Genomic DNA, 27,688 nt, shown 5'->3' on the forward strand with positions numbered 1-27,688 from the left:
TTCACATAGTTTTGTGTCTCAGCAGCAGAGTGGTGCTACCAAAATATTAACTACCACGAGATCAAGCAGATAGAATTCAGATTTGATGCTGTAGTGTACTTAGGTGGGTGGTAGGAAGGCTGAGAGGTTGGGTTATTTGTAGTTACAAATTGAGTTATTTGTAGTATTTTCTTCTATGAGTCTGTGCCATTTCCCAAAGTCCTGGATTTTGAACTTTGTGCAAACCAGCAGTGATAAATGACCTGTAAGCTCTGTAGATTTGAAAAAAGGATCGCTAGAGGAAGTGTCTAGACAAGAGTCACAAAGGTGCTTGGTTATATTCTCGGAACATTTTGATGTGAGCAACCATGTAATAAAGTATACACATGCAGGTATCCTGTAAGTTTATTTAATTTATTTTGAATCCCAATAGCAAATATACACTAAATAGATATCTAAAATATCCATTTTATACAGTACTGTCAGTATTGAGAGTTCTGTGTGCTGCCCTGCACAGGAAGGGCAGGGCAGGCAAGTTCCAGCTGCTTGGTTTTGGCAATTGTAAGGTACTTCCATTAAGGAGGGATCCTTAACCCGTGTGATGTCAAAATATAAAGAGGAAAAGAATAAAGTAAAACACGATTACAGTTGTTATAGATAAAAGAAAAACATTTGTGCTGGCCTAAAGGGAGTTTAATAGTCATTCCTATTAAGCTTGAAGCATATGATAAATCTTGAATCCTACTTTTAATGTTCAGACTGCATCCAATTCTACCAATAGCAAAACATTGAAGGACATTTTCTTCTTAAAGTTGCAAGGAAAAATTACCAACAACTTTTAAAGACTTTTTGTCTGTTCTTGATATGAAACTTGTCTTTATCTCACTTAAAAGACTGTAAGAATACATTCTAGTTTAGAGACAGCTACCTGACAATATCATAGCTTTTTATTGCATCTTTGCTCATTATCAAAAATGGCAGAAGAAATTGCCCTTGAAGTCTGGTAATTTTTGGTTTTGCAACTTTTCTTACAACACTTTCTGGGAAAGAACCTAGGTCTCTTTTTCCTAACTGTGGAAAAAGTCACTTCCACGTGATTTTCAGGATTTATTTGAAAGAAAGAATATGTCCAAACTATGTGATTTAAGGAAGGCATTTAACATCTATAATAGGAAACATCAAATACAGTTTCCAGTTCCACTTCTAAGAGTCCTTCTGTAAGATATAAAGACTTTTGTTTAAATTATTCAAATGTAGGTTGAACATTGTCAAATAATACAATGGATCCTACTTAACATATTGTTTCTAATTAATTACCTCTGAAATAGCAAATACTTTGTAAACGGTTAAATAGCATAAAATCAGCTTTTTTCTGCAAATTTCAAGTATTGTAAAACTGATTTGGACAAGTTGCTTTTTGAAACAACCAACTTGGGTCTCACTTGAGGAAGTTCCCAAGTTGAACACTGTTCCTGGCTAAAATGCAGCGGAAGGTCGAAGGCTGGACCTCCCAGTACTTGACAGGGTTGTTGAAGAGGCTGATGCCGCTGTACAGGGCTTTCTTCTTCCTTCGTCCTGTTGGACAGAAATCATTGACTCCCAGCTTCGCAATATGGTTGGAATGAAGGAAGACCACCTGCAGCAATAGGAGCAGAAAAATACAGGAGTTGAATGAAAATGGGGAAAATATTCCTTAGTATGTAGGTGACTGAGGTTTGCTAAAACATCTGTTCCGTGCAGACCTTGAGAGTAACAAGAGCTTAAAATTTGTGTTAAATTTTTTTTTAAAGTCTTCCTCCTGTCCCAGTCTTTCCACAAAGAAAAGTCGTATGGCATTTTGTCAGTGTGTTTTTAGAATAACTGGACTCTATTCTTAGGGAACTTGGTTCTAAAATGCAATTTTATATTCTCTTGTAGTAAGAAGTATAATGATGCAGTATTATATTCTCATTTCTGGAAACATTGAGTGTAGCAGTTTCTTGTCCTTTTTTTCCTTTCCTAGGAAGTGTTCCTGCAATTTGATTTTTTTTATCTCTTTAATAAGCTTTGATGATTTGAGGCTCTCCGAGTAGGAGACTCATGGCAAAATATATATGTCAGTTAATTATGTTTTTTGGTTGTGACCTAATCAGTGTGATAGTGGGAAAGCCAAACAACTCAGAACTCCCAGAGCTGTCTGATAAATTCAGTGTATGACCTGCAGATATTTCAGTTCGGGTAATCCAGGAGGAACCTTCTTCAGCTTGTTTTTTTCCAGGTGGATTTCACGTATACTTGGGATGTTGGCAAAACTTCCATTTTCCACTTCTTTGATTTTATTATTGCCAAGGCCTAGCCTAGAAATAGTACAAGGAACATTTAATTAAAGACTAATTGAGATTCACAGATTCACAACAGTACTGAAGAACTTTTTTTGTTGTTGCTTTTTTTTTTTAAGATTGAAATATACAGGAGTAAATACAGAGGGAGAAAAGAACTGGGAGAAGATTATGAAATCTTACCTTTGATAGGAAAAAATCAGCATTGTCCTAACATAATTTAAACTACACTTAGAGATTGGCTCACAGCAGTTATCAGTTATCTTATGTAAGCAATTGTTCTGTTTTGCATGCAGTTTTTGTAATTATAGTGGCAAGTGTTTAAATTATAAACATCAAGTTGCTTGTAGAATAAATCATATCATTTTACCAAGTAGTGCAGCTCCAAAGTGTAATCACTTGTAATAAGTTCTAATAAATAGCCAAATAGCAAGTCTTGTCTAGAAAGCTGTTTTTAATGTATAGCTTATTTTTAAAATATAAAGGTTTTTTACTAAGCAGGACTACCTTCTTTGCTATTTCCAGTTTTTCCTTATTTTTTTTGCTACAAGGCTTCAGCCTGCTTTGCTCAGCAGGTGCTTCAGAAGCTGGAGCCGCAGGTCATTCAGAATTGCTCTTTCTGCCCATCCTGTTAGCCCCTTTTTCTCCATTCTTTCCTGATTTTCAGAAACTGAATTTGGTATCTAAAGGCAGTTCAGTAATTTCTGTTACCAAACCCAGTGCTGCTCAGCCATATTTTCAGCATTCTTAACTGAGCTTTACAGAGAGAATTTCCTTCTCTCCTATTTCAGTGATATATTCCTCAGAAACACATATTTTTCTTTAAACCTCATTGCATTTGAGAGCTGTTGTTTCCTTTACCAGCTGCTGTATTTACAAGAATAAATTTATAAGAATTAGAAGATCTTAGGTTAGTTATATTTTGTTTTTATCCTACTTTTGTGTTGCATTCTGTTGGCAAAACATGTAATAACAAGACTCATGTGGGGGTTTGGGAGTGTGTTTGGATTTTAAAGTTGGGTCTTTTTTAGAACAACTCTTACTAAAACACCTATAATTTTTATTCTTTTTTCTCCCATTAACAAGAGAAGTATCAAATATGAGATCTTGCTGGGCATGACATTTTAACAAATAAAGGGATCCAGCTGGGGAATTTTACCTTTGTAGGTCTTTGTAGCGGATAAAATCCTCAAGTTCAATTCCTGTGATCTTATTGTCATCTAAGTGAAGCTCCAGAAGACTGGAGGGCAAATCTGATGGAAAAAATGCATACTGTGAAAAATCCAAGTCAACTTATTTTTTCTTGGAACATTTATTATGTTCCAAAAAGCTTCTTTCGTTTGTGTTTAGAATTGGGTGAAGAATCTTGGGGAGGTTGTCTGAATCAAAGAAATAGGCATTACAAATAATGGAGTATATATAATTATATTACATATCTATGTAATATATGTTATGTATATATGTAATATATGTGACATATATATAATATGTATTATATATAAAATTATATTATGTAATTATATTACATATAATTACATATAAGTATGTTAATGAAGAAAATCACCAGTATAATTTGGTTTAAAAGAATAATTTAAAAAAAAAAATTAGCTGTGGAAGGATATATGCTAATTAAGAGATATAAGAGTTCCAAAATTTGGTACATTTTCTGGCTTCCTTTATAACAACTCTCATGGTTACATTGTGAAAGATACTGATCCTGTGTTTTGTACATTTATCTCAGAGTCTGTAGTCAAAGCCTGTGGAACAAGGGACAGTTTTTTGAAGATCTGTAATATTTTCTACATGCTGTAGCAGTTGTGCTGTCACAGCTGCTAGGATGGGACTGGAAGGAAAGGTTTTGGAGTATTCTAAGCAGAATTGTGGTATTTGGTAGCTCTTTCCCATGCCAGAATATTTTCTGTTGCATTTCCAAAAGTTCCAAATCCAGACTGGTGAATGGACCAGGAGGTGGCGAATCTTTCCACAACATCGTCTTAGTGAGGGCAAGGGAACTCCTCCCAGCCTGAATGTGTTTGCTGGTGCTGGGCCCGGTTTCCCCAGCCTGTGTGTGGATGGTCCCGGACACCGAGCGGTTCCGCTGCCCTCTGGGGCTGGCAGAGCGCTGCTCCCGGCTCTGAAGGGACGTGGCTGCTTCCCAGCCTGCTTTTATTCAACTTGGAATAGTTTGTTTGTTTGGGCTCTGCTCCAGTTTGCACTCCAGCTCGCAGTTGGGGTGCCTGAGTGACAATATGCAGAGGAAAGGCCACCTACCTGTCTGCTGCACGTTTTTAGTACCTTTTATAAGATACATTTTTTTAAACCTTTGTGCCATTGTAGCATTTGCAGAGAGAAGAATCTGCAAACTCAGCTTGCATTTGGGGTGAAGGAGTTCACCATGGAATCCTGTTTGGTTTGGTTTGGTTGTGTATCTGACGCCACATTTTGGACCTCATGCTGTGTGTCTTTATAGGGGATTTCTCTATAACGAAGACAAAATTAGACTCATTTTACATTGGGATTTTTTTAGTGCTATGTGACAGGAGCTGATACTAGACTGTTTTGGTTTTTTGGGTTTTCTTTTTTTTTTTGTTAGGCAGACAAAAGCTTTCTGATTTTAAAGTTATCTGAACAGTTGGGGTAAGTTGGTTTTGATTATTGTTGAGAGTTTTTTACTGTTCTCTTCTACGGGTTTCTTTTAGTGTTCTCCTTTCCTGTATCTCTATATGTACATACATATATGTATACATACATACATACATGCACGCATATATGTGCATACAGGAAGAGATTAATAAGAAACAAGTTCTTTATCTGAATGATCAGAAATAAATACAGGGGCCAACATTGTTTCCCTGTGAGTTAGAGCATAGAACACAGTGTTTTGCTTTGTTTCCTTCCTTTTTCTCTTAGCTGGTAGTTTTGAGCAGTTGAAAATGATGAGAATTTGGTTCAATTCCACACTGATCTGCAGAAAAAGCAGGTGGAGTATTGTACTGAAATCTTTTATGCTACATTTGTGTGTGTGGAGGTCCATGATTCATCAAATTAGTGTTTTAATTTATTTTTACCTCCAAATTACAAGGTTGGGGGTTTTCTATATGAAAAAGTGATATGATTTTGAATTATGTTATAGTGAATTTAATTAAATATTAAAATTAAGTTTTACTTAGCAAAACTACATTGACCATTGTATTTGAGGTGCAGTGTGACTTGAAATATTAAAAATTAATTTTAGAAATTTTGGAGTTACATTTTAAATCCATAAAGGAAGTGGGAATTTTGCATCCCTTATATCCCTGAACAAATTTTGGGGAGTTTATGCTTTCTCTGTGAGGATTTTTGACAGGCTGACAAGTGAAAGATGTGAAGTGACATCAAATTATGAATTTCTTTGTATTGTTCCTCCTGAGACAAGTGTCTGGACATTCTGTGAGAGGAATGGATGTGCTGACCGGGAGAAGGTGAGAGGGAACCTGTGTGCACTGTGTTTGTGCTGTTTGTGCATGAACTCTTCTGGGATGGGAAATTGGATATAAAGTTCAAAAACAAGAGGTAGGAAGTGGTTTGGTAGTAATGACAATAGAAAACAATTTATGAATTTAATAATCCTTCAGATGTTAAAGCATTTTATTAAGGAGTGTGCTGGTATAAGTAAACTAGAAAAGGGAAAGCAGACCTACCTTTAGGAATTGAAGTTAACTTGGCCTCTGCAATTCGTATGTGGTAGATATTTACCCCTTCAAAAGCCCCTGGCTCTATTCCATCATTGTTAAGAGGATTTGCACTCATTTCTGCCCAAGGGGGAAAAAGAAAAGCATTTATGGCATAGGAATTTTGTGCAGCTTAGACTAAGTTATAAAGAGCTGATTTAAATTTATTTATGATTTCTGATATTGCAAGCACTCATTAATGTTTAGCTTTGATTGCCTGTTCTGAGGGGTGTCACAGCTCTCAGGGAATTAAGGCTGTGTTGCTTGGCTTGCAGGATTATCCAAAACTTGACCTTTGCAGCAACTTCACATAGAAACTAAATTGTGGAGGGTATTCCCACAGCATGCATATCTCTTTAAGAGGACACTGTGCCTTGGGGAAATGTTTGAATGGAAATGATGTATAATATGTTCCATTTTTGGTAAAGACATTTTTTGTTCTACTTAATTAGACTTACCTAAAACATGTAGAGACTTCATTCCTTTAAATACATCCTTGGGGATTTTCTTAACCTTATTAGCATGAATTCTGAGCTCTGCAAGAGTTCTGGGTAGATTTGTTGGAATCTCTGTCAGTTGATTGTGGGACAAATACAGTCGTCGTAGCCTCTTTGTTGGTTGAAAGGCTTTGGGATGGATCTTGTATATTTTATTGTTGTTCAAAGCCAGTGCCTATGAGAGATGGAAAGAGCAATTAGAAAGCTTTCTTTATCCAGGAGTCTTATGACTATGAATTTGAAGTCATGGATTTGATGTGTAATTCAGCAATTAAGTATTTAAAATATTTTATTTTTCCATCCTACCAAACTTCAGCACTTTGTAGATGCTTTAGGCATTTCAGTTGATTACGAAAAACAAAGAAGAACTTGAAAGCTGGAGCATTAACCAGAAGGTAGAGCTGACAAGGTGCCAATGGATCATGAGAATTGGCAAAACAATATGTTTGTATTCACATATTTTGTGGGATTGTATGGAGGTTATATACTTCTTTGCTATTGTTCCTTAATGCAGACAAATTCTCAAAACTCAGAATCTCATCTTTTATTTTAACATAATGCTGCAAAACAAAAGTGAAGTTTTTAATCTTTCTTAGACATTAGTATCTGTATATGACACATGAATTTATGTTTTATATGGTGTTTCCAGCTCCTGTGAACTTCAGTCTCTCTCTTCTGTACAGTAGTCTTTTGGGAACAGCTTCTTCCTCATTGCTATGTGTTATCAGAGAGCTTGTAATGAGTTACTACAGACAGCAAAATACACACTATCTGAAATGATTTTGCATGTCGAATCACACCTCTCTATTTCCATACTTAAGCATTAATTTCTGTTTCTTTTGATTTCTTGGAGTCATCTCTTCTTAGGAAAAAAAGTAAAGCAAACAAGAATTATTTTTGCCAGAAAAAAAATGAGGTTAGCTCAAGGAAATAAACAGGAAATGCTCCTTCCTAATCCAAGTTGCCATCTGTGCCTTTGCTAAGGAGACTCCAGGACTGAGCGAAGTTGTACAAAGTAAACTTTGCTCTCAGTGAAAATGTTGTTTGGCCTTGCCACAAATGAAGCGTGGAGAAAAAGCAAAGCAGCTCAGTGTGCTCAGCTATCACATAATTAAGTGGTGACTCTGGTCTTTAATGTGTTTGCTGATGGATTCCAGTGGCTTTCTCAGTCTTGGAGATAAGAGACTCTTAGATCTTTTACACAATATAAACCACAGTTTGTGCAGTTACCTTTTGCTTGCTGCTAAGACTACTCTGCACCCAGACACGAGACAAGAGAATAGGAAATGCTTCCTTGCCAGCTCTGAATTTATATAGTTCCTGTTTTTTCTGTCCTAGGCCATAATAAGTAACAAGCTCATTCATAAACACTTGGATCTGGTAAATTTTCAGATCTTGCTCAGAAGCCAAATATGACTGAAAGGATTTCTTTTATAGAATCACAGAATGATATTGGGTTGGCAGGGACCTTAAATACCATCCAGTGCCACCCCCTGCCGTGGATAGGGACACCTTCCACTGTCCCAGGCTGCTCCAAGCCCCAGCCAGCCTGACCTTGGACACTTCCAGGGGCAGCCACGGCTGCTCTGGGCACCCTGTGCCAGGGCCTCACCACCTTCACAGGGGAGAATTTCTTCCTAATGTCTTAGGAATGATCCTTATGTTAGTTTATGTGTTTCGTGTCTTTCTAATGGAGAATAGAATGTAATTAATTTGCTATCAGTTGTGGAACAGATTTGGGTTTTAGAGAGAAAATTTTTAAATGGTCAGTATTAGTGGAACTAGATCTGGATACTGGAGCTACAGTGGCATCCAATAGAAACAAATATTCTAAAGCAGAATTAATCTACTTCCCAGCCCTCTGGGACTCTCATTTCCTTTCATCATAAAAAGGGATTATTGCATACTGTAAACATCTAGATTTATCAGTTGCCAGTGATATTTGTTTCAAAGCCTGTCGCTACATTCATAATTGAGCATGGAAGCAAATTAGGAGTAAAGCCCCCGACTTTGCCAGTAATCCAGTGTTTCTCTGTTTTCTGTCCATTGGTTTCAGTGCTGTATGTGTTAGCTTTCTGTTCTCTTCTTTTGAAAATACCCTCAGAAAATGTGGTTAGATTTTGTGAGGTTAAATTATTTCTGCTATTTTCCATCTAAGTTGATAAAAAGGAGGCCATGCAGCCTTTAAAATGTAGGGAATGTTTCTGTGCATGCTAAGAACTGAAAAATCTTGAAAATCTTTTTGGTTAGATCTATATGGTACATTTTCTTGGTATTGTAGAAAGTAGTTCTTACATCTCAAAGGTATTTGCTTCTTACTGGGTGGAAGCACTCAAATATGCAGACATTAGACTATTTTTGTCTATATTATTGGAGAAGGAAATAACATTTATGTTTTTTAGGTATCTAAATATTTCAGATTGCTAACTAAGATTTCAAACTTGGGAAATAGCAAGCTTACATAAAGTGATGTGAGTCCTTGGAGATCGTTTTCCTTGACCTCTTTGATTTTGTTGTTTTGAAGATCAATCATACGAGTATCTGGCGGGATGTTGCGAGGAATTGATGTCAAACCTACATAAGTATGTGACATAAACAGAAACAATATGTGCTGTATTTAAGTCCAAAGAAATTAACTGCCAAACATCAAAACACAGTAAGATTGTTAATGAATATGGTGGGGAAGAAAATGTGAACAGCCATAAAGCAAAGAGTAGAAGGGAATTTTTGATAGTGGAAAAAACTAATGATGTAAGGATATACCACGAACATGTGCATAGTTTTGGGAGGAATTGCTTCTGCCCCTGACCATGAAATCTTAAAATGGGGACTGCTCACTGTGGACTCTTTGCATCTGTGAAATAATCCTCAGAGCATGGGTTGTCTTAGAGGGCAACTGTTTTGTCCCTGGAGAAAGGATCCCTCAGGAATCCAGGGCTGTGGTTCCTTGGTGAGGAGCAGGGCTGTAGATTCAGGGGTCTCTGCTTAGTGCTCCTTCAGACCTCTGGTCTGCCCTGTCCATGTCAATGGGGCAACTGCTGAGGGTTCATTCAGGTCATGGCAGGGCTGAGAAACCTGTTCTTGGTGTGGGCAGAGGGGAGTCTCCACTGCCAGCACTTCAGTACCAGTACCAGTAGTCATTAACATAAATCGGTGCCAGAAGTCATTAATATAAATCACTACCAGTATGATTAACATAAATCAGTACCAGTATCATTATCATAAATCAATACCAGTAGCATTGCTCCTCCAACCCGGTTTGCTGTTCAGTTACAAACCCACTGCAGTTCAGGCCATCTGAGATCCTGAATCAGCAGAAAGGACTCAACAGGGACAGTAATTTTCTTTTGAGTGGAAATGCTGATGCATGAAATGCTAAATGCTGTCCATTTTAAACAATTATTCTGTAATTAATAGATTGCAGTTATCTAAAGATGAAGTAATTTAATGTGGGTTTTTTCTGTGTGTAAACTCATGTAAAGCAGTTTGAAATCTGTAGACTGGATACATTAACCACAGTTTTGTCAGCAAAAGTTTTTGATTCCTTAATAACAATACTTTTTTAAAACCCCAGCAATTTATGTATGGACAATGTTTCTAAGACATGAGGAGTCCAGGATGAAGTTTAGGAAGGTGCAGGGCTGTGATGAGTAAAAATGGCATTATCACTGTGCTAGTGAATGACAGGAAAACTTCAGTGAGCACTAATTCAAATTGCCACAATTAATAATGAATTCACTTTTAGGGACTGGGATGTACCTGCAGCAGTGACAGGAACACATTTGCCTTTGGCTAAATGGTTACCAGGGATGCTCACTTTGGTGGAAGTTAAGCTGAGGGAATACTTTGCATCCCATTTATGTTCCTGTGTAATAATTCATCTTTTAAAAGACAAATCCTACAAAGGAGAATCCAGTTGAGAACCGACACACAAATTCATTCTTACCTAGGTCAGAGCAATGAACAACTCTCACATAGCACTGGCATCCAAAGGGGCATGTTGGGAACAGATCAAAAGGAATGAGTGGTAGAATGGGTTCAGTGGTTGGAAATAGAGAATTGTCATCATCCTCATCATCGTCGTCATCTTCCATATCTTGGAGCATCATATTCTTTAGTGTAAAATATGAAGGACCAGTGAGAGATTTGGCAGAGCACAAAGCCAAGAAGAGAAGGAGTGTGTATTCTTTCATATCTTCTTAATCAGGATAACCAATCTTGGAAAGTGAACAAATGAACAAAAAAACAAACACCAGAATCAGTGAATAAGGAACAGCAGATGAAGCTATTGAACAAGTCATTTGGAAGTGAAAATGTGCTCCATAAACTAAGAGAGGCTGCAGGAAATTTTATTGTGCATGTCCTGTTTATAAAAACGTTTCTATTTAGACTATCATAGGCCTCTTTAAGGAAATACTAATTGGGTGTCAATTCTTGTTTGATCACCTAATTAAATGCTTGCTGATCTGTTTGGAGATGAAAAATGCCTTTATGTAGGCATTTTGTCATTGATCCTCCACTGTAGGAAAAGGAGTGCTCTGCTGTGTACTGGGGCTTGACTTGGCTTGTTCAAAATGAGATTTTGTTTGTACCACTTTTTTCTGTGCAGAGTCATTTTGATGTTTATTGGAGGGGGTTCACAATAGCATTAAATGCAAATATCCTGCATACCTTGCTGCTCCTATCTGTGTCTGTTTCAGGGAGTTTAAAAAGAAGAAAGCTGACAGTGTTCAGATAACATAAAAAGAATGGGGGACTTCTTTCCTCCAAATATATGCCTGAAATCAGAATCACAAAGTACTTTGTATCTTGTAGGTAAACAACATCTAGCTAAATTTAATATTTTCCATAATAGTTTAGTTGCATGCCCATTTGGGTAGGGCATGTACTTTTACTGATGTCACAAGATTATCTTCACATGTATTTTTCCCCATATATTTCCTTTGTATTCAAAATAATGTTCTCTTACAATGCTCCTAGAAATAATGTTGTGGTTGTTCTTGCAATCCCTTTCAAGGTCTGTCCTTGAAAGTCTCTTTGAATATCAACATTGCTGGGAAGAAGGAACCTCTGTTTTTTTGGAGGGAATTCTTGTCATCTCTGGCTGTGCACCTTTGGAATATTTGGGCTTTTCAGTCTTCTATTTCAGCTTCAGAAGAAGGCCAAAATCTTCACTACTTTAGTCATACCATCAATTAGGAGATGAGGAGTTGGAAGTCTTTCAGACTTCCAAGTTCTCCTTGTTCTTAGCCAAGTGGTTTAATGGCTGGGCTGTCACACCTGAGCTCCCAGGCTCTCTGTTCTTCCCTGGCAGTTTAGGTCCTAAGTGCCAAAATGCCCTGTGGTTTATCCAGTGATGAGACCATTTCCATATGCAGGATATCAAGTGTGATGATGTCTTGGGACATGGACTTCCCAAGTCCCTGCTGACTTCAATTTGTGAAAGGCACTGGCTGTATCGTTTTACTGGATCTAAAAGAAACTTGTATGTATGTTCCTAAAATGTTGTTTTGGATCTGGTGCTAGGAAGTTCTCTTATGAAACAACCTAAAAATCTGTTCCCACACTTGCATCTGTAGCAAATGGATTGCATATTTCCTTTCACATAGCCAAAAATTAGGATTTCAAAGTATTAAAAGATTGAGGCTGTGACTGGAGTAGTGGCCAATTTGAACTCTTGAAAAACATGTGTTGCTCACAAAGTTCTAGAAAAGTAGTGTTGAAATGTGTCACTGGTGGCACATATTGCTCCTGTGAGTTAAATGTCTTGAAAACAAGTCCCTTTATGTAAGGAAACCTGAGTTGTGATTTTTTTCGTTTTAAAGAAAAAAGTCCTTGCTTCATTTTCCCATCTTGCCCTTAGGAAATCATTACTGGTTTGTAGTTGGGAATGATCACCAAGCTTGAATCCAGGTTTGCATAGGCTAAAGAAATGCCAAGGAATGGATCCTAAAGAACTGAGTTTTATCAAGGTGTGGGGATGGTTCTTTCCTGCCTGAGGTTTGGAGTTTCCAAACCATCAGTAAACAGTTGCTGATATGACTCTTTTAAAATGCTCTGACTCTGCAGCACTTCTCAAAGAACTTATAAAAACTTACTGCATGCTTAAACTTCAAGAATAAGAGAATTAAAAGAAAGCATAAAATCCAAGATCCTAGTGATCTTTTTGAAAGTACTGTCATGAAGATTTTATGAAATGATGTTTCAGAAGGTATAGGTGTGCTAATGGTCCCCTGCTGCCACTTGAGCCTGACTGTGCTCCCAGGTGTTCCCTGCCAGGTCTCTGGTACCAGCTCTTCCTTTCAGACTGTTCACTGAGCTGGTTGAACTCACTACACCAGCACAAAACTAATGTGAACAACAGAAAACCCCATCATATTCTTTCCAAGTGAAGAAACTGAGTCAGTTTGGAGTACAAGAACCAGCACAAAAAATGGGTGGAACAGCCTGGTTAGCTGGGCTGGAACATTAAATGGAAAGAGAAGGAAGGAGAAGCAATGGGGGAGCCATTCCTAACATATTCAAGCTGTTAGGCAGGCTTAAGTGCTCTGTTAAATAATCCCCTAAGCAGCTGGTTGTCACTTGGACAAAGCCAGGCTTTGTCCATTCTTGTTTTAACAGACCAGAACATTGAGGATGAGTTTGACAAAGAGAGTGGTGAATTCAAGCCCCATTGCGCCTTCTTTATGTCAATCCTTCTTATCCTTCAGCACAAAAAGCTTTTGAGTACTTACTCCCTGGAACATGAGCCACCCCAAGGTGAGGTGACTGGATGCGGAGAGTGCACTTCACATGGAGAGATGCTCTAAGGTGCTTTCTTGAGGTCTTTAACTGTCCAAAAATCACTGCACTGGTTGTTTGGGACACACTTATCCTCACTAATGTGGTCATCTCTACCCAAACTCATATTGCCAAACTACACATGGAACACAGGCGCTTTTTATGCTATTAGTTATAATTTATAAATAATTAAATACAGGTGATGTCACAGTATAATTTAAGATTATTAAAACCCTTAATATTTTATGTGGAAAATTCCCATATTTCTGTGATGGGAAAATTCTAAACATGAGTTATGGGAAGAAAATCCCTTTCAGTGAGAACAGAAGTTGTGTTATTAGCGTGGGAAGAGTGCATAAAGAGACCCAACAACAAATAACTCTCAATTGCTTGGCAGCTGCAAATCAGTCCAGCAATGTGGACTTTGGTGTCTTATCAGTTATGATACTGAAGGAGTTAATACATGAAATTTTTAAGTTTTAAAAAGACTCTAAATTCTATTTAGAAATCACTCCTGGTACTGATGTACAGAGACAAATTTCCCATGGCATTATTTCTGAAAAGGAAATGTTTAAATGACCTGGTGGTGGTCTTTGCAGAGGCAAAGAAAAGTCCCTGTGTTCATTAATAACACAAATCATTTCTCTGTGCACAGATTTTGTCCAAAGAAAGGCAAGACCATAACTGTTTTGAAATCTCTATTTAAAAATAGTTCTGGTTCTATTAGTCATTGTCCCAATCCAAAAATAAAAGGAGTTTGTTTAACTCTTTATCTACTCAATTTATTTACTTAAATTGCTGAAGAAAAACAGGAGGAATTTTTTTGTTAGTAAGATTACTGTAGAAATGTCTGTTGACAGAAATAGTCCAATATTGAAGTTGAGCAGTAATAGTTAAGAGGATGTTTACAAAATAAGTTGTGTTTACAGAGTATTTACTTTTTATGGAGGGCTGCTTGACTCTTGTTATTGAGTGATCTATGAGGATTTTTAGGTTGTAGTGCATCTACAGTTCATTCTTTCCTGGGTTGTTTTTAATTATTTTGCTGATATGTACTTTAAAACCCCCACCAACTTGAATACCAAATTACAGAAAGTTAACATTGAGTTATTACTAAATAAGTGTTGCTGTTATTGTAGAGTAGATTTTCATCAATGGTTATAACTGAGAAAAAGTGTTATGGTCAGTTGTAACATTTTTCTGACAAGTCTTTGATGGTTAAATAATTCACTATATCTCTATTTGTTTTTCAGCTCACATGTAGTAAATACAGAAGGATTTCAGCTGCAAGTAAATTTTCAAATTTTCTATTTAAAAAGTGGTATTTCTAATTCTAAATTATCTGATATTATTAATCTGCACATAGTGACTGACAACCTTAACTCTTTGCTACTGTTTATATAGAATAGGTATTCAAACTGGACATACCTTGCAGGTTTGGAAGTTCTTCCAGAAGCACTGGGATAATCCACCTTAGGTCCTTATGTCCAGTTATTTCATATTACCAAAAAATAGGGGAAAAGGAAGCTAGAGTGAGTTCTGTGAAATGAAAAGTATATATAAAGAAAAAGTCCACTTCCAATCCTCTTGATCCTTCTGGCACCGTGGGTGATACCAGAGTAAAGTGCTGCTTCAGATTAGCCCATCTTAGCACTGAAGAATGATATTAAGGCGACTTGTTACCACTCATATGTTTTTCATCACTGCCTGTATTAGAGCCAAAACTTCTGGCTTAACTCTAGACGTCTAGTGGAAGACTTTATAAAACCTGTAGTTTAATAATAGTTGACATCAGGCCATTGGAAGTACAGTGAGGTCCATTTCAGGTCATTCCTGCTGTGGAATCCCACTTATTTATGATTTCACTAGCCATTATTCTTTTAAAAGTGTGACTTGAATAAAACTATAAAACTTCAGCCAGTGGCAGAGTAAACCAGTAGCCTGCAGTGACCTGCAGGCTGCCAAACCTTTCTAAAGCTAGAAAATTAGGACTTTATTGTGTAGCTATGTATAAATTTTAGCTCTGTTTTCAAGAGGCAGCAATCTGGCTGGGGACAATGGTTCAAGAATGTAAACTAGAGATCAGATTTTTATCAGTTTAGCTAATTTCTGTATCTTGTGTGTGGGAAATAAAGCATATCTATTAATGAAACCAGAGGCAATATTTACAACATTCTGTGATTGAACTTGTGGGTTTAAAATCAAGTATTTGAGAATGTGCCCTGTTACAAAGTTTGTACTGACAAGCACATCACAATATTTAGAAACTGGGTTATTCTTTGTTTACCTTTCGTATGCCTCTGTTTATGTAAACTTCAAAAATGTTTAATTACAGGAGTTTACCTAAAGCAAGTTTCATCGTCAGGGAAGCACTTTGTGTCTTTAAATTTCCAGGACATTATACCCAGTTCTGTGCACATCTGACTTCATCTCTTTCTATAATTAGTTGCTTTCTATGTTAAAAGTCTGTCTTGCTTTGGAAAAAAAAAAAGCCTGGAAATTTTACTTGGGATATTTTTTTTGTTATACATGTAATGTGCTGTTTGCAAAATGCCTGTATGTTGCATAATAGTTATTTTGTCTACTGTTACTTTCTTAGGGAAAAAAAAAAGATTCTATGCCAAAAATTAAAACTTTAGGGCTGTGATATCTACCAAGACAAGACTTGTGTTACCTGCAGCATTGCTTTTGATGTGTTCCAGTAGCACAGATGGATCATGATATAGTGTCTCCCTATCACTTTTCCCAAGGAATAAAATTACAGTTTCAGAAGCAATCACGTTCCCACAGAAAAATCTGAAGGATGATCTTAAGCTTTTTTGAAATCTCAAATTGCATATATCTGCATTCTCTTGCCTACTTGTAGAAACCAAGCTTCCTAAGCAAACACTCCCCTGTGTTTGAATAGCTTGGTTTGGATGGGTTTACTTGAGGAAATTAGTATTAAATTGCTGTTTTAAAAAACCCTCCAACATTTTCTTGGCTGTTCAATAGAAGAGAGCAGGGCCTGAGGGTTGTGATATAAATGTACTGGTTTCTTTTTTCACTTCATTCAGTAGCAAAGTGTTGAATCAGCAGTTTCAGCTCACCCTGGTTTTACAGCAAACTATTTTTGCGGTTTAGTAACATCTCAATTTTGGATGAATACTCAGGGTTTTTATTATTATTTTCTCTTTTTTAGTTGATTCTCGTGGTAGGAACACATTCCTATGGGTATATAGTTTGCCACAGCCAATTACATAATGAAGGTGACATACAAAGTGGTAGTATCGGGAAAAAAATACAACGATCTTACCTTAAAGTGGATTATCCATCAGTTTTGTCCAGTATATAGTATCAGTAGGGCAGAAATAAACATCGCTCACATGCTGTACTTGTACTGCAACTTAATATAAATTAATATATCAAGACATGGATCCAGTATTTTGGTTTGAATATAATTGCAATCTAGGATAAAATGCCCAGAAATCACCTTCTCATGTTTCTTGACTACTCAGTTCTCAACTTTAGATGTTACTTTTCACAGCAGTACTTAAAACTTAACCAGTGGTTCACAATCCACTCTATGAGCCTGTTCATTTAAACATTTGCAGCACATTTCAGTGTCTCAAGTTTTTAATGCATGTTATCAGGGGTTTAATGAAGAGAGATACTTAAAATAGTAGTCTGAGGGTATTTTCTTTGCAAGCAAAAGTTGGTATGTTTTCCAGAGAAAGATGTGTTTAAATAACTAATAGATTATATAAGGTCAGTGTGTTTGCTCAGAACTTTTCAGTGATTTCTGTTTCCACCAATGAGACAATTGGTTGAAAATTAGAATTCTGTCTTGCCTTAAAATACTTATGCAACATTTATGAGTAATGGAGATTGATTTTTGAGCAAAGAATAGAAGTATATCCAACATATATGTGATTCAGAATAATGTCTCACTATGGTGAAATATGCAGATGAAAAATAATTTAGATGGTGTTTTCTGTTTGAAATTATCTCATCAGTGATACAAACTGCAGCCTTTAATTTCTTTTTGGAAATGACTGTATTTTGTATTACTTGATATGTCTGCGAGAGCAAACATATGCTGCCATATGTGGTTAATGCTACCATTGCAATCTCTGTTTTAAGCCAGTCTTGTATACGTTTGTTATTCTAAAGCAAACTAAGTACTTTTTCATTTTCTAGCACTGTTTATAAATGTGGTTTACATAATGTGATGAATCTAACATCAACTGCACAAAGCTGCCTTGGAGCCTGCCCATCACATTTTAATAACATGACATATTCATTTCGTGCTCACAACCGGTCCATGTGCGGTGTGGTCACATATTTTGGTTTTAGCTAAATTTTGGCTCCTCTCAGGCTGGACTACACCATTTACCCAGCTGAGTATACAAAATCTGCCCTTCAGCTTCTTGTAGTTCAGTTTGATTCTTCAGTATCTATATATAAATATATTAAAAATCTTTTTGTTTTATCATCACACGTGAATCAACTTTTGCTTGTTAATAGTTTTTATCGTGTTTTTGGCAGATGACTTAAAAACTGCATCAAAATACAGTTTCCTTTGCAGTAAAAGTCCTCAGTCCCTGGTGTTTGTTAGCAACACAGCAATATTGCAGGGCGGATCATAACTTGCAATATTGAGAGCTTGTGTACAAAAAGAGCCATAAAGTCAAGTGTACATGTCTGTACATCCATGGGGTTGTCAGGCTCATCATGGCTTTTATTGATGCAAGGATGTGCTGACCTGGAATGACTGGAGAGGCAAAACATCACCTGAAGAGTTTTTCACCCTTGCAGACAGTTTCTGTTGCCTCTGAAGCTTTGTTTTGTCTCAGACTACAGATTAATATGAATTCCTCAGTATGGGAATGCCAATTTCAGAAGCTCCCACCTGCCTTATTCCCACCTTGATGCTCTTCTCCTTGGTCCTGTGGAAAGGTTTGTGCACCTAACTGGATCAGGAAACTGCTTTGCCTGATCACTGAAAGTCTTGAAATTAGTTTGGGTGTCAGTACGTGTCAATTATCAGTCGTGCTTGTGATGCTGCTCACAGGTTTGGATGATGTGACATGGCATTTTTATGGAATATGGGTATTTATCTGCCTTAGAGACATTGCAAACACCAGACATTCTTTCACGGAAAATCAAACAGTAGTTAAAATCAAAAAACTCTGCAGCCAGGGCCAAACTACTGAATCACTCCAACAATAAGTTCTAAAGGAAAATTTTCTGTTCCGGAATACAAACTGTACTGAGAATAACATTTCCTCACAGGGCATCGAGCATTTACTCTGCCAAATTTCAACGATGCCTTAAAAAAAACCCAAACCTTGATCACCTGTAAATGCTGGATTTCCCCCATTTTCCCTTAGGTTTTACCAAAGCAGGTGGACAATATGGAATGTAAATTATTTCATGTTCTTAGACAGCCTTTGGGTAGATCCCTATTGTTCAGGGCATAAAGGGTAACGCTTAAAATGGGAATCAAAATTGTCATCAAGTTCCAGTGAGCTGTTAGTTTTAAGAAAAAAGAAATGTGGCCATCTAGTCCAGAAAAAAAAAATACTTAAAGCGTGTTGGAGTGAAAAGATAATATCATTTAATTTGGAATTAGTTTTTCCGAGCTTTACTTATCAAAAAAAGTAATTTATATTAATTAAAAATACAAAGGCCCTAAAGAAGATGACTTTGACTCAGTTTGTGATTGACTGTTAGAAGTGGAAGCAGTGAATAACACATTCCTGAGACAGTAATTAACTACAATCTGCACTTCTTTGTCTAATGAAGAACCAGAGTCTGTAAATGTTTGCGTGTACTTTGAGCACATCTGTTTTGTAGATGGAAAAAGTAACAAGGTCTCTAGGAAGGTCTCCAAACTCAATTTGTTTGCAAGTTCTGAAGCACACAATTTTTCACTTTGGAATAGTAGAAATGAAAGCATTTCTTTCATTACTAATCATTTAGTATCATTGCTAATAATAAGGAAGGTATACTCTGATTCAAGGAGTGATTTCCCTGTCATATTAATTAACTCAGCCTATGTTCAGATGTTTGTTTTTATCTGTGGGAATTTTCTGGGAGGGCTTCATTTGTTTCTCGTCAACACAAAAGCAGTAAATCTGTCATGCAGAGTTGGGTCTAGTTCTAAGTACTCCCCAGAAACTGGGAGCCTTCTGAAAAAGTCTGATCTACTTTTAGCTAATGACTGCTGCTACAGTTTTAGTATTACTTTCTCATAATTATGCTACTTTTAAATTGTAGATAGTATGTAATCTATATTATGTTCCAGTGAGCATTTTTTAAAAGGCAATTAAATTTGCTTTAATCATTTCTATACCATTAAGTGTTTTGTTGATTTTTAGCATTCATTTTTCCCCTTTCAGCTGTAGGGGAAAATCACAAATAAGTCCTATCACTATATTTTTTTTCATGAAAAATGAAAAGAATAGGAAGATAAAGACTCCTAAATTAAGCCAAAAGACCATGTAGAAACTAACAGAGAAAGATTGTCAGACAGATGTCCTAATACACTATTTTCAAAAGTATTTGTTTGCAAATACAGGAGTGTATTAGTTAAGAAGCTTGGTACCATGGATGGGTTTGCACTGCTTTTTGTCAGAGACAGAAGTCTACTGGATGACAGAAGCTCCTTTTACCACTCAGTGGAAATATTTATGTAAACTGAAGGAAAACATATGTCATAATTGCATATTAACTTGTGGTATGGAAAAGAAGATCTTTTTTGTAGAGTAATTTGTAATGTAAAGGGTATTATTTTCTTCTTGAACACTTGTGTTCTACAAAGGATGATTTCCATTTGGTTTTACCACAGCAGAACAAAGGAGCCTTGACTTTAGAAAGTAACTTACTAATGAATAACTTTTATTTTGTTTAACAGGAAATTTCATAGAATCATAGAATGGTTTGGGCTTGAAAGGATCTTAAAGATCATCCAGTTCTAACCTCCCGCCATGGACATTTCTCAGCATTTAATTCATACTGTGACTATACTTTTGCTTCACGGTCTGTTGGAATTTCTATTCTATCCAATTAATGCATAAGATGTACATCTCCTCACATAAAACCAGAGGATGTTCTTTGCTCAGGTTGGAAAGAAATTAAATTCAGCTAAAATGGGAATTAATCACTGTTTCTGTCTTTTAAGGTTTTACCAGAAGCTCTCAAAATAGCCTTCAAAATAAATACAGAATACAGGCAATGCAGATTATTTGAACCCATATGTTGTCAAGAAAGAGATTATTTTGATGTTTCCAATGTTAAAACTAGACCAACACTAAAGAAATCAGTGGGTGGCAGGTTCAAAACAGTAGGAAATAGTTCATGAAACATTTATAGTTCAGCTGTGGAAATGTGCACGAAAGTGAAATGGATTTTAATGTTTCATATAGACTCAAAAAGTAATTGGTCTAATTGAAAGAGGAAAAGTTTTGCTTCCTGAGTTCTTTGTAATGAGAGCCAAAGTGAGCTGGAAAAAAAGGGAGAGTTTTCCCTGGAAGACTTGTAGTGAATAACGTGAATAAGTCCAGAACCATCCTGCATTAGAGGGAATCCATAGATGTTTATATGGAACTGTCAGTGGAAAGGGGTTGAGAACCACAAAATGTTCCCAAGGGCTGCCATTCCCTGTCAGTTTTAAGGAACAGAATTTGTGAGGCCAGAGGATGAGAGCTAATGGCATAGCCAACTTTCAGGGGTTTGGAGAAATTGCTGTGAAAAAAATAGCACATTTTAATCCTTTTTCCTAATTTTAATCCTTTAAAAATACCATTACATAACTCTCTTAGAAGGTTCTTGTCTTTGTTGATAGTGTTGTTGAAGATCTAATATTTCCACAGCTGTGTTCAGTATTGCTCCTTTGAGAAAAATATCTGTCTTGTGGAAAAAATAAGTCAGCTTTTATGCATTACTATCATGTGAAAAATTCTCACAGAGAAACGTAGATTTGTTTCAGTAATATTGCATGGAAAACCTACAGATTTCTGTGCATATGTTCATAATACTGCACACCTGGAATGAAAGATCTTTTCACTGAATTAACAGAACTGCTTCAAAGTACTTTGTAGGAAACTGTGTTATGAGCTGGTCTGAATAACTCACTTTATCAAAATTACATTAATATAATTAACAGACTAAAACAGAAGTAATGAATCAGAAGTTTACATTCAATAACTGTGTGGAAATCTGCATCCTGCACAAAGAATTAAACACCAAACAGATGGAAATTCTACCAAACTACAGTAATTGTTTACTCAGTGGCTGTAGGAAGTTCCTTACATAACAGACTATTAGAGAATAAATTACAAGGTAAATGGTTTTCAAGATGAACCTTTTAAATAATCCATCTCTGAATGCTTTAATTTACTTTAATCCTTAAATCCTTGGGAGAAAAAGACTATTTATTGAATGGAGCCAGGATGGCTCAAGCCGACTGGAAGATTATTGTTTGGGGGGATTCTCTCAACTCTTGAGTATTTTGCTCACTTGTAGAGTCTACAGGGAATGTTTGTGTCCAGTGTGGCTGCAAAGCCTTAGGAATGGACATGGAGCCCTGGGCAGGAACATCGCTGGCCTTTATGGGGAAAGTGAATAGCACAGCCTCTCTGCCTCCCAGACACCAGGGGATTTTTTGAGTCCAGCCTAAGGTTACTGAACCTTACCATAAATAATCAGGCTTTTCCCCCAACTGCCTTGCTTCTAATAGCCAGAATAGTTTTGCATAATTTATGCTCTTGTAGAAAAGAAAGACATTTTTATGAAGGAAGCTGCAGTCTGGGGAAGAGACCTTGTTCCTTTTTCTTGACATTAATATGATCTTGAAATTAATTGTAATGCACAACATTTCCCAAGCTGAAAAAAATTGCAGTTTCTGAATACAGAGCTTTGGACTCAATGCCCCAGATAAGCCTTATTACCCATAGAACTCCCTAAATAAAAATAAGTGAAGACTGCTGATTTTAGTCACCAGGACAGTTGATTTGGGGGTAGCCCTCTGGATTCCCACAGGGAGGCATCAATGAAGGACAGACCTGTAGGAAATACAGCTCAAACTCTGCTGCTGGTTTTAGTGAGGGACTGAAATGGGATGGTTTGTGTGAGCTTTGTGGGCTCATACAACAATGTTCAGCTACTGGGCCGTGGCAAGAGAAGTTGCCCTCAGCCTCCAGCCCATCTATCTCTCTGTTCAAAGGAGTTTCCCCTTTGTATCCTGTGGTGGTGGTGGTGTTGTTATTGTTACTATTATTATTATTCCCCCTTATTACCCTGCAACACCCCACTGTAGGAATTTTTACCAGACTTGACTGCAGAGCAGAGGCAGTCGTGTACTGCTCCAAGGAACTCCAGAGCAATGACCAGATTGTGTGTTGGGAAACTTTATGAACTGTTCAGAGGCTGATAAAGTGAGTGAATACTTATGGAAATGTGGAGGATTCTGTCCAGCAGCAGTTAGGCAGGATGAGGAAAGATCAGGCTGGGCTCTCTGGGAAACGCATAAGCAGAACTGTCCTGGCCCAGGTCAGAGCCCAGCTCGGCCAGTTCCCCAGCTTTGACAGTGACAAAGGGCATTGCTGTTTCTGGGCTTCGTTTGCTTCCATTTTCCTTGAAGCAGAGTAAAGCTGTTGTTTTGGGACAGATGTTTCATTTAGTTTCGAGATTCACCCTGAGGTTGTTTGGCTTTTTTCTGCCATTCTCAAGGGAGAGGCTGGAACTGAGTCAGGGGAGGTTTAGGTTGGTATCAGGAAGGAGGGCGCTGGGCACTGCCCAGGCTCCCCAGGGAAAGATCACTGCCCCAAGGCTGCCAGAGCTCCAGGAATGTTTGGACAACACTCCCAGGCACAGGGTGGGATTGTTGGGGTGTCTGTGCAGGGGTTGGATCAATAATCCCCATGGATCCCTTCCAACTCAGAATACTCTGGGATCCTTTTAAGACTGATCAAAAATTGTCCAGTTGAGAGAAGCACATTTACTGTGTGAAAAAGTTGATACCATAGAAGTAATGAATCTGTTGGTTTACTTTTGCTAACTGAAGTATTTCAGTATCATAAAAGGGATGATAATTTATCGTTAATTGGTTTCTGGGGTGGTCAAAATGTTCTATGCAGTACTCAAGTCTGTAAGTTCTTTCAGAGACACACAATGGTGCAGAATGTGTTTTTAAAGGTAATTTAGTGACCCCGTAACTCTTGCATCATGAAGAATGGAAGATTTTTATGCTTGATGGTCTCTCTTCACTTCTTAAATTGAAAATAAAAGAACAGTGCTGTGTCTTTATGGGTCTCTCCTGATGGAATTTTAATGTAGAACAGGGTGTCTGTTAGCAAGGAACATTGCATCTGTAATGAGACTTTGTAACCTGGTTAGTGGGAGCATTAAACACTATATTTCCATTGAATTTCATTATAGCAGTTGTAAAAAAATTGTTCAAATTATACTTGCAGGCATTTGAACATAGCTTCTTGGTACCTGAATTGGTATAAAACTTAGGAGTAGGATGTTAATTTATTGGGGAAATAAAAAGCTAGATTCATTTTGATCATATGATTGTTTCTTAATGTGGAAAAGGAGATCTGTTTAATACATTTTAGAGGTTTTTAAGTGACGTCTTCGCTACTTTTAGATGGAAAAAGTGTTCCAACATTTTTCCACAATACTTTGGGGCCTTGAGACTGAACAGCAGTTGTTGACATCTTTAAATCAGAGCTCTTATTTCACATGTCTGCTGTTTTTTCCCCATTTAAAATGGTCTTCAGTGTGCCAAGAGAAGTAAAATTAAAGCCTTGAAATAGAGTTTGGGATTCAATGGTAACTAACTGTAAGACAGGGGTCATGTTACTAAAGATGCAATAAAAGCAGGGATCTCTTTTGTTCATTAGGAAACAGAAATGTGTGTCTGCTGAGCAAGTCCAATGTATTATTATAAATCTTTTTGCATGGATGTTTGTACCTTTTTGACTTTACAAGAAGACAGTGAGACTGTTATGAAGGGCTTCTTCCAAATGAGGGTTGGTTACACCATTCACTAAACCTTTAAATGCTTCCTGCAGCCAAAACCAGCTTTAAAGGAGATCTCTTTAAAAACATTCACTATTTCCAAAGAGTTGGCTTCACCTCTGTGGTTGGGATGTTCTACAAGGTGGCCATGTTGTGGTTCTGACCCCTTAGAGCACTGATTTGACCTGAACTTTGGTCTTCCAAAACCCAATCCATGACTTCAGTGAGGAGAGGTGGTGTAGAAGTTGTATCAGATGTTGGTACCTCAAGTTCTTTGTTATTTTGACATTGGTTGGTTGTTTGAGGCTGTAAATCCAAAGCAGGTCCCTGGGGCTACACTTCCAACTGAGGAGAGATTTTGAAACTTCCTGAGAAACCTTCCAGAACACCAGAAATTGTATAGGTCTGCAAACCCACGGTCAGCAGAGTTGCTCTCTGCAAACTGCTTCATGCAGAAAGTTATCAGGGATATTGTGTAAAACTATTTTGGTAGTGTTTACTCATAATTTTACTATTTTTCTGACTATAGACTTGTCTGAAAATTGTATACATTGGAATATAAACATAGTACTTAAATGAGAAAATGTTTTCTCAGGAGAGTTTCCACCAGTTAACGCTGGCATTACCACATGACACAAATTATAAACTGTTTATGTTCTTGCTGTGATGTTACTGTTTACGAAGCTGTGACTTGAAAGAGCTTTAAAGTTCATTGATTTCTTTCAGTAAAAGCCCAGATTTTTGGTAGAAAAATGTTAACATTCTATTTCCTAGTTCTGATAGTTATTTTCTTTTAGCGTGCTAAGGGGTTTTTGCAGTAAGTGCAAGCATGATGGATATCTCAGAATTGAAATCCAGAAATTACATCAATACTCTCTGTAAGAGTGAATTAACTGAGTGAAATTCACTTTGTCACAGGCAAATAGAAAGCAAGTGTTCACACAGCAACTCCTTTTCAGGGCAGAGTGATTTGTAGCTTTGTCGTGGAGGGATCTCTATTAAATTGAAATGGAAAGTGGAGAAGGGTAGATAGCATGAACTCAACATTTTTGGGGTCTCAGAGAGTCTAACAGCCTCAACACATGGGCATTAATAATGAAAATCTCATTTTGGGAGGTATTTGACGCCTTTATTTTTCTGAGGTTTTTGTGCGGTTTTTGTTGAGTTTTTTTCCTAAGAAAGCTCTTTTACCTTGGCTTAGAGAAAACATTGCCTCTAATTGTTCCTTCAAATTTAGAAAGCTGTCCAAGCTTCCATGGAAGCAACATTATTTTTTTGGAGACCTCCACAGTTTTTATCATAACAAAAGTGCCTTGCCCTTGCTCAGGCAGATCCTCCAAGTTCTGTCATCATTTCCTCAGTAAAAACAACATCTTCTATACCTTTTGTATTAATTTGGTGATAACCACAGGATGTCTTCTGCTCCATTTCAATTTATATGAGATTTAGCAAGTCTTGTCAACATTCTGATGTGGGTACTTGAGCCAACAATGCAAGTCACAACTTAGAAACCTAACTGAGATTCTAAACCCCCAAAAATCCTCTTATGCCACAAGGCATTGTGGTTCTGGAATTGCTATGTGTATTGAATCCTAACCTCTCCTATTCTGGTCTCTTACTGACTGCAAAATATCTTTCCTTCTTGTAGTTTCAACATTCACACCTTATATTCAGATCCATTTACCTTGCATTTGTCTCTGGCTGGGTTACTGAAAACATTATATTCAGGGTTTTGCTGTACTATAAGCAGTTTCCTCTCTGAAATGTTTTAAAAATTCTGATGGGACATCTCTGCAGTCTTAGAAAGTTGCAGCTGGTTCACTCTTGAATTTATCTACTAATAGAAGTCAGCTGCATCTCTGTGTGGAGAACAGGAGAAATAAGAATGCTGCTATGCATCTCCCAGATCCCATTGCCTAGCAGCAATGTTACTGGATTGGCTTAGCAGGATCTCCCTCAAAGCAATTCTCATCAGGGACTTGCCATGAAGGCTCTCCCTACACATACATATACATATACATATACATATACATATACATATACATATACATATACATATACATATACATATACATATACATATACATGACTTTTGAGTCCAATAACACTTAGCAAAACTATTAGTCCATTCTCAATCCAATGGCCTTCTCAAAGTATATTCATTTACAATGTAAGCCTGCAAAAATTAATTATGTGCTCAAATATATTTTAGAGAATAAACTAACTACAGTGGTTTTATGTTGATCTGTCCTTGCATATTTTTATCGTACTGGTGGCTAAAGATTCCAGACTTGTTCCCATGTTTTTCTTGAACAAGAATTCTCAGGTCACGGTGTCCTAGAGTCACAAGCTGTAAAATGGTGACAATCTCATTTGCTTTGTTTATAAAATTCTTTCAAGCTCACTGTTTAGAAGTGATGAGAGTTTTATAGTAAAGCCCATTCCACTTCTAATATTATTGGTCATTTTGAAGAGTAGATTTGAGCTGCTTCTGTTATACATAGAGACAAGACAATCTGGATTAATAATTAATAACTAAATTTATTTGCGATCGCACAACAATTTAGAGTTCGAATTCACCCACAGTCTACAGAGCAGCTCTGGGTGCAAACCGACAGAATCAGTGCCTCCGTCAAGTTTGTGCACCATTGTATTTCTGCAGAGGGTTTTTATACCTTTTATTCTGCCTTTGGCTATAAGTCATTGTGGCAAGCTGCATATTCATGCAGTCTTCTCTCACAGAGAAGGCATTTTGGCCACTGATGTCTTCATAACAGCAGATAATCAGCCAGATGTCCTCTTCCTTGTCTTTCCTCCTGATGTTGAGTCTAGGTCCCGTACTCGACTCCACCTGCTTATGATTTGCTTAGGCGTGACTTAATGGCCAGCTTTTGGCTATTGTTTTCTGCTGGCTAGGGCTTTTTAATCTGTGAATTCCCTTCGCCTTGGTTTTTTTTACAGTTACTCTAAAACATTTGATGGCTACAGCGTATAACATTTATAACTACAGTTTATTACATGCACTCGTAACTGCAGGAATTATACGTATATAACACTTTCATCTGACATATGGAAATGTGCAAGTTTAATTGCCCGTGTATTTCTGAAGTGAGCAAGCACCCACCCGTTTGTTGTGTCCTTCATCCCTTGGCTTCTTTCTCCTTCTTGGTCTCCTGCCTCTGCTACTGTTGTGCTCCATTTCCAGAACATTTTTCCTACATTCTCTGTCTTGCTACTGGGACTTTACTTTGGCATTGTAACTTCACTTCAGGTCATGTTCCACTGCTGAGGGCTTCTCATAAGAACAACTTCCACAGCGTGATGTCAGGCAAGCTTGATACTCATTACTACTCAGTACTACACCTCCAAAGGAATAATCTTGGTCAAATTAGTT

At 37.2% G+C, this 27,688-nt stretch overlaps 2 protein-coding genes across 3 annotated transcripts in view; one reads left to right on the forward strand and one right to left on the reverse strand.

Moving 5' to 3' along the window:
- The window catches only part of CENPP (centromere protein P), a 112,705-nt gene that overhangs the window by 51,736 nt on the left and 33,281 nt on the right, over window positions 1-27,688 (forward strand). The window lies entirely within an intron of this gene.
- Window positions 367-15,052, reverse strand: ASPN (asporin). The gene is made up of 8 exons (XM_068201546.1): window positions 14,713-15,052; window positions 10,451-10,721; window positions 8,966-9,078; window positions 6,466-6,679; window positions 5,978-6,088; window positions 3,457-3,550; window positions 2,177-2,315; window positions 367-1,615 (listed from the first exon to the last, which is right to left on the reverse strand). Exons 2-8 carry the CDS (start codon window positions 10,695-10,697, stop codon window positions 1,418-1,420), a joined length of 1,116 nt encoding a protein of 371 aa, XP_068057647.1. The 5' UTR covers window positions 10,698-10,721; window positions 14,713-15,052; the 3' UTR covers window positions 367-1,417.

The sequence above is a fragment of the Anomalospiza imberbis genome, chromosome 11 (assembly GCF_031753505.1).
Source record: "Anomalospiza imberbis isolate Cuckoo-Finch-1a 21T00152 chromosome 11, ASM3175350v1, whole genome shotgun sequence".
Taxonomy (NCBI): domain Eukaryota; kingdom Metazoa; phylum Chordata; class Aves; order Passeriformes; family Viduidae; genus Anomalospiza; species Anomalospiza imberbis.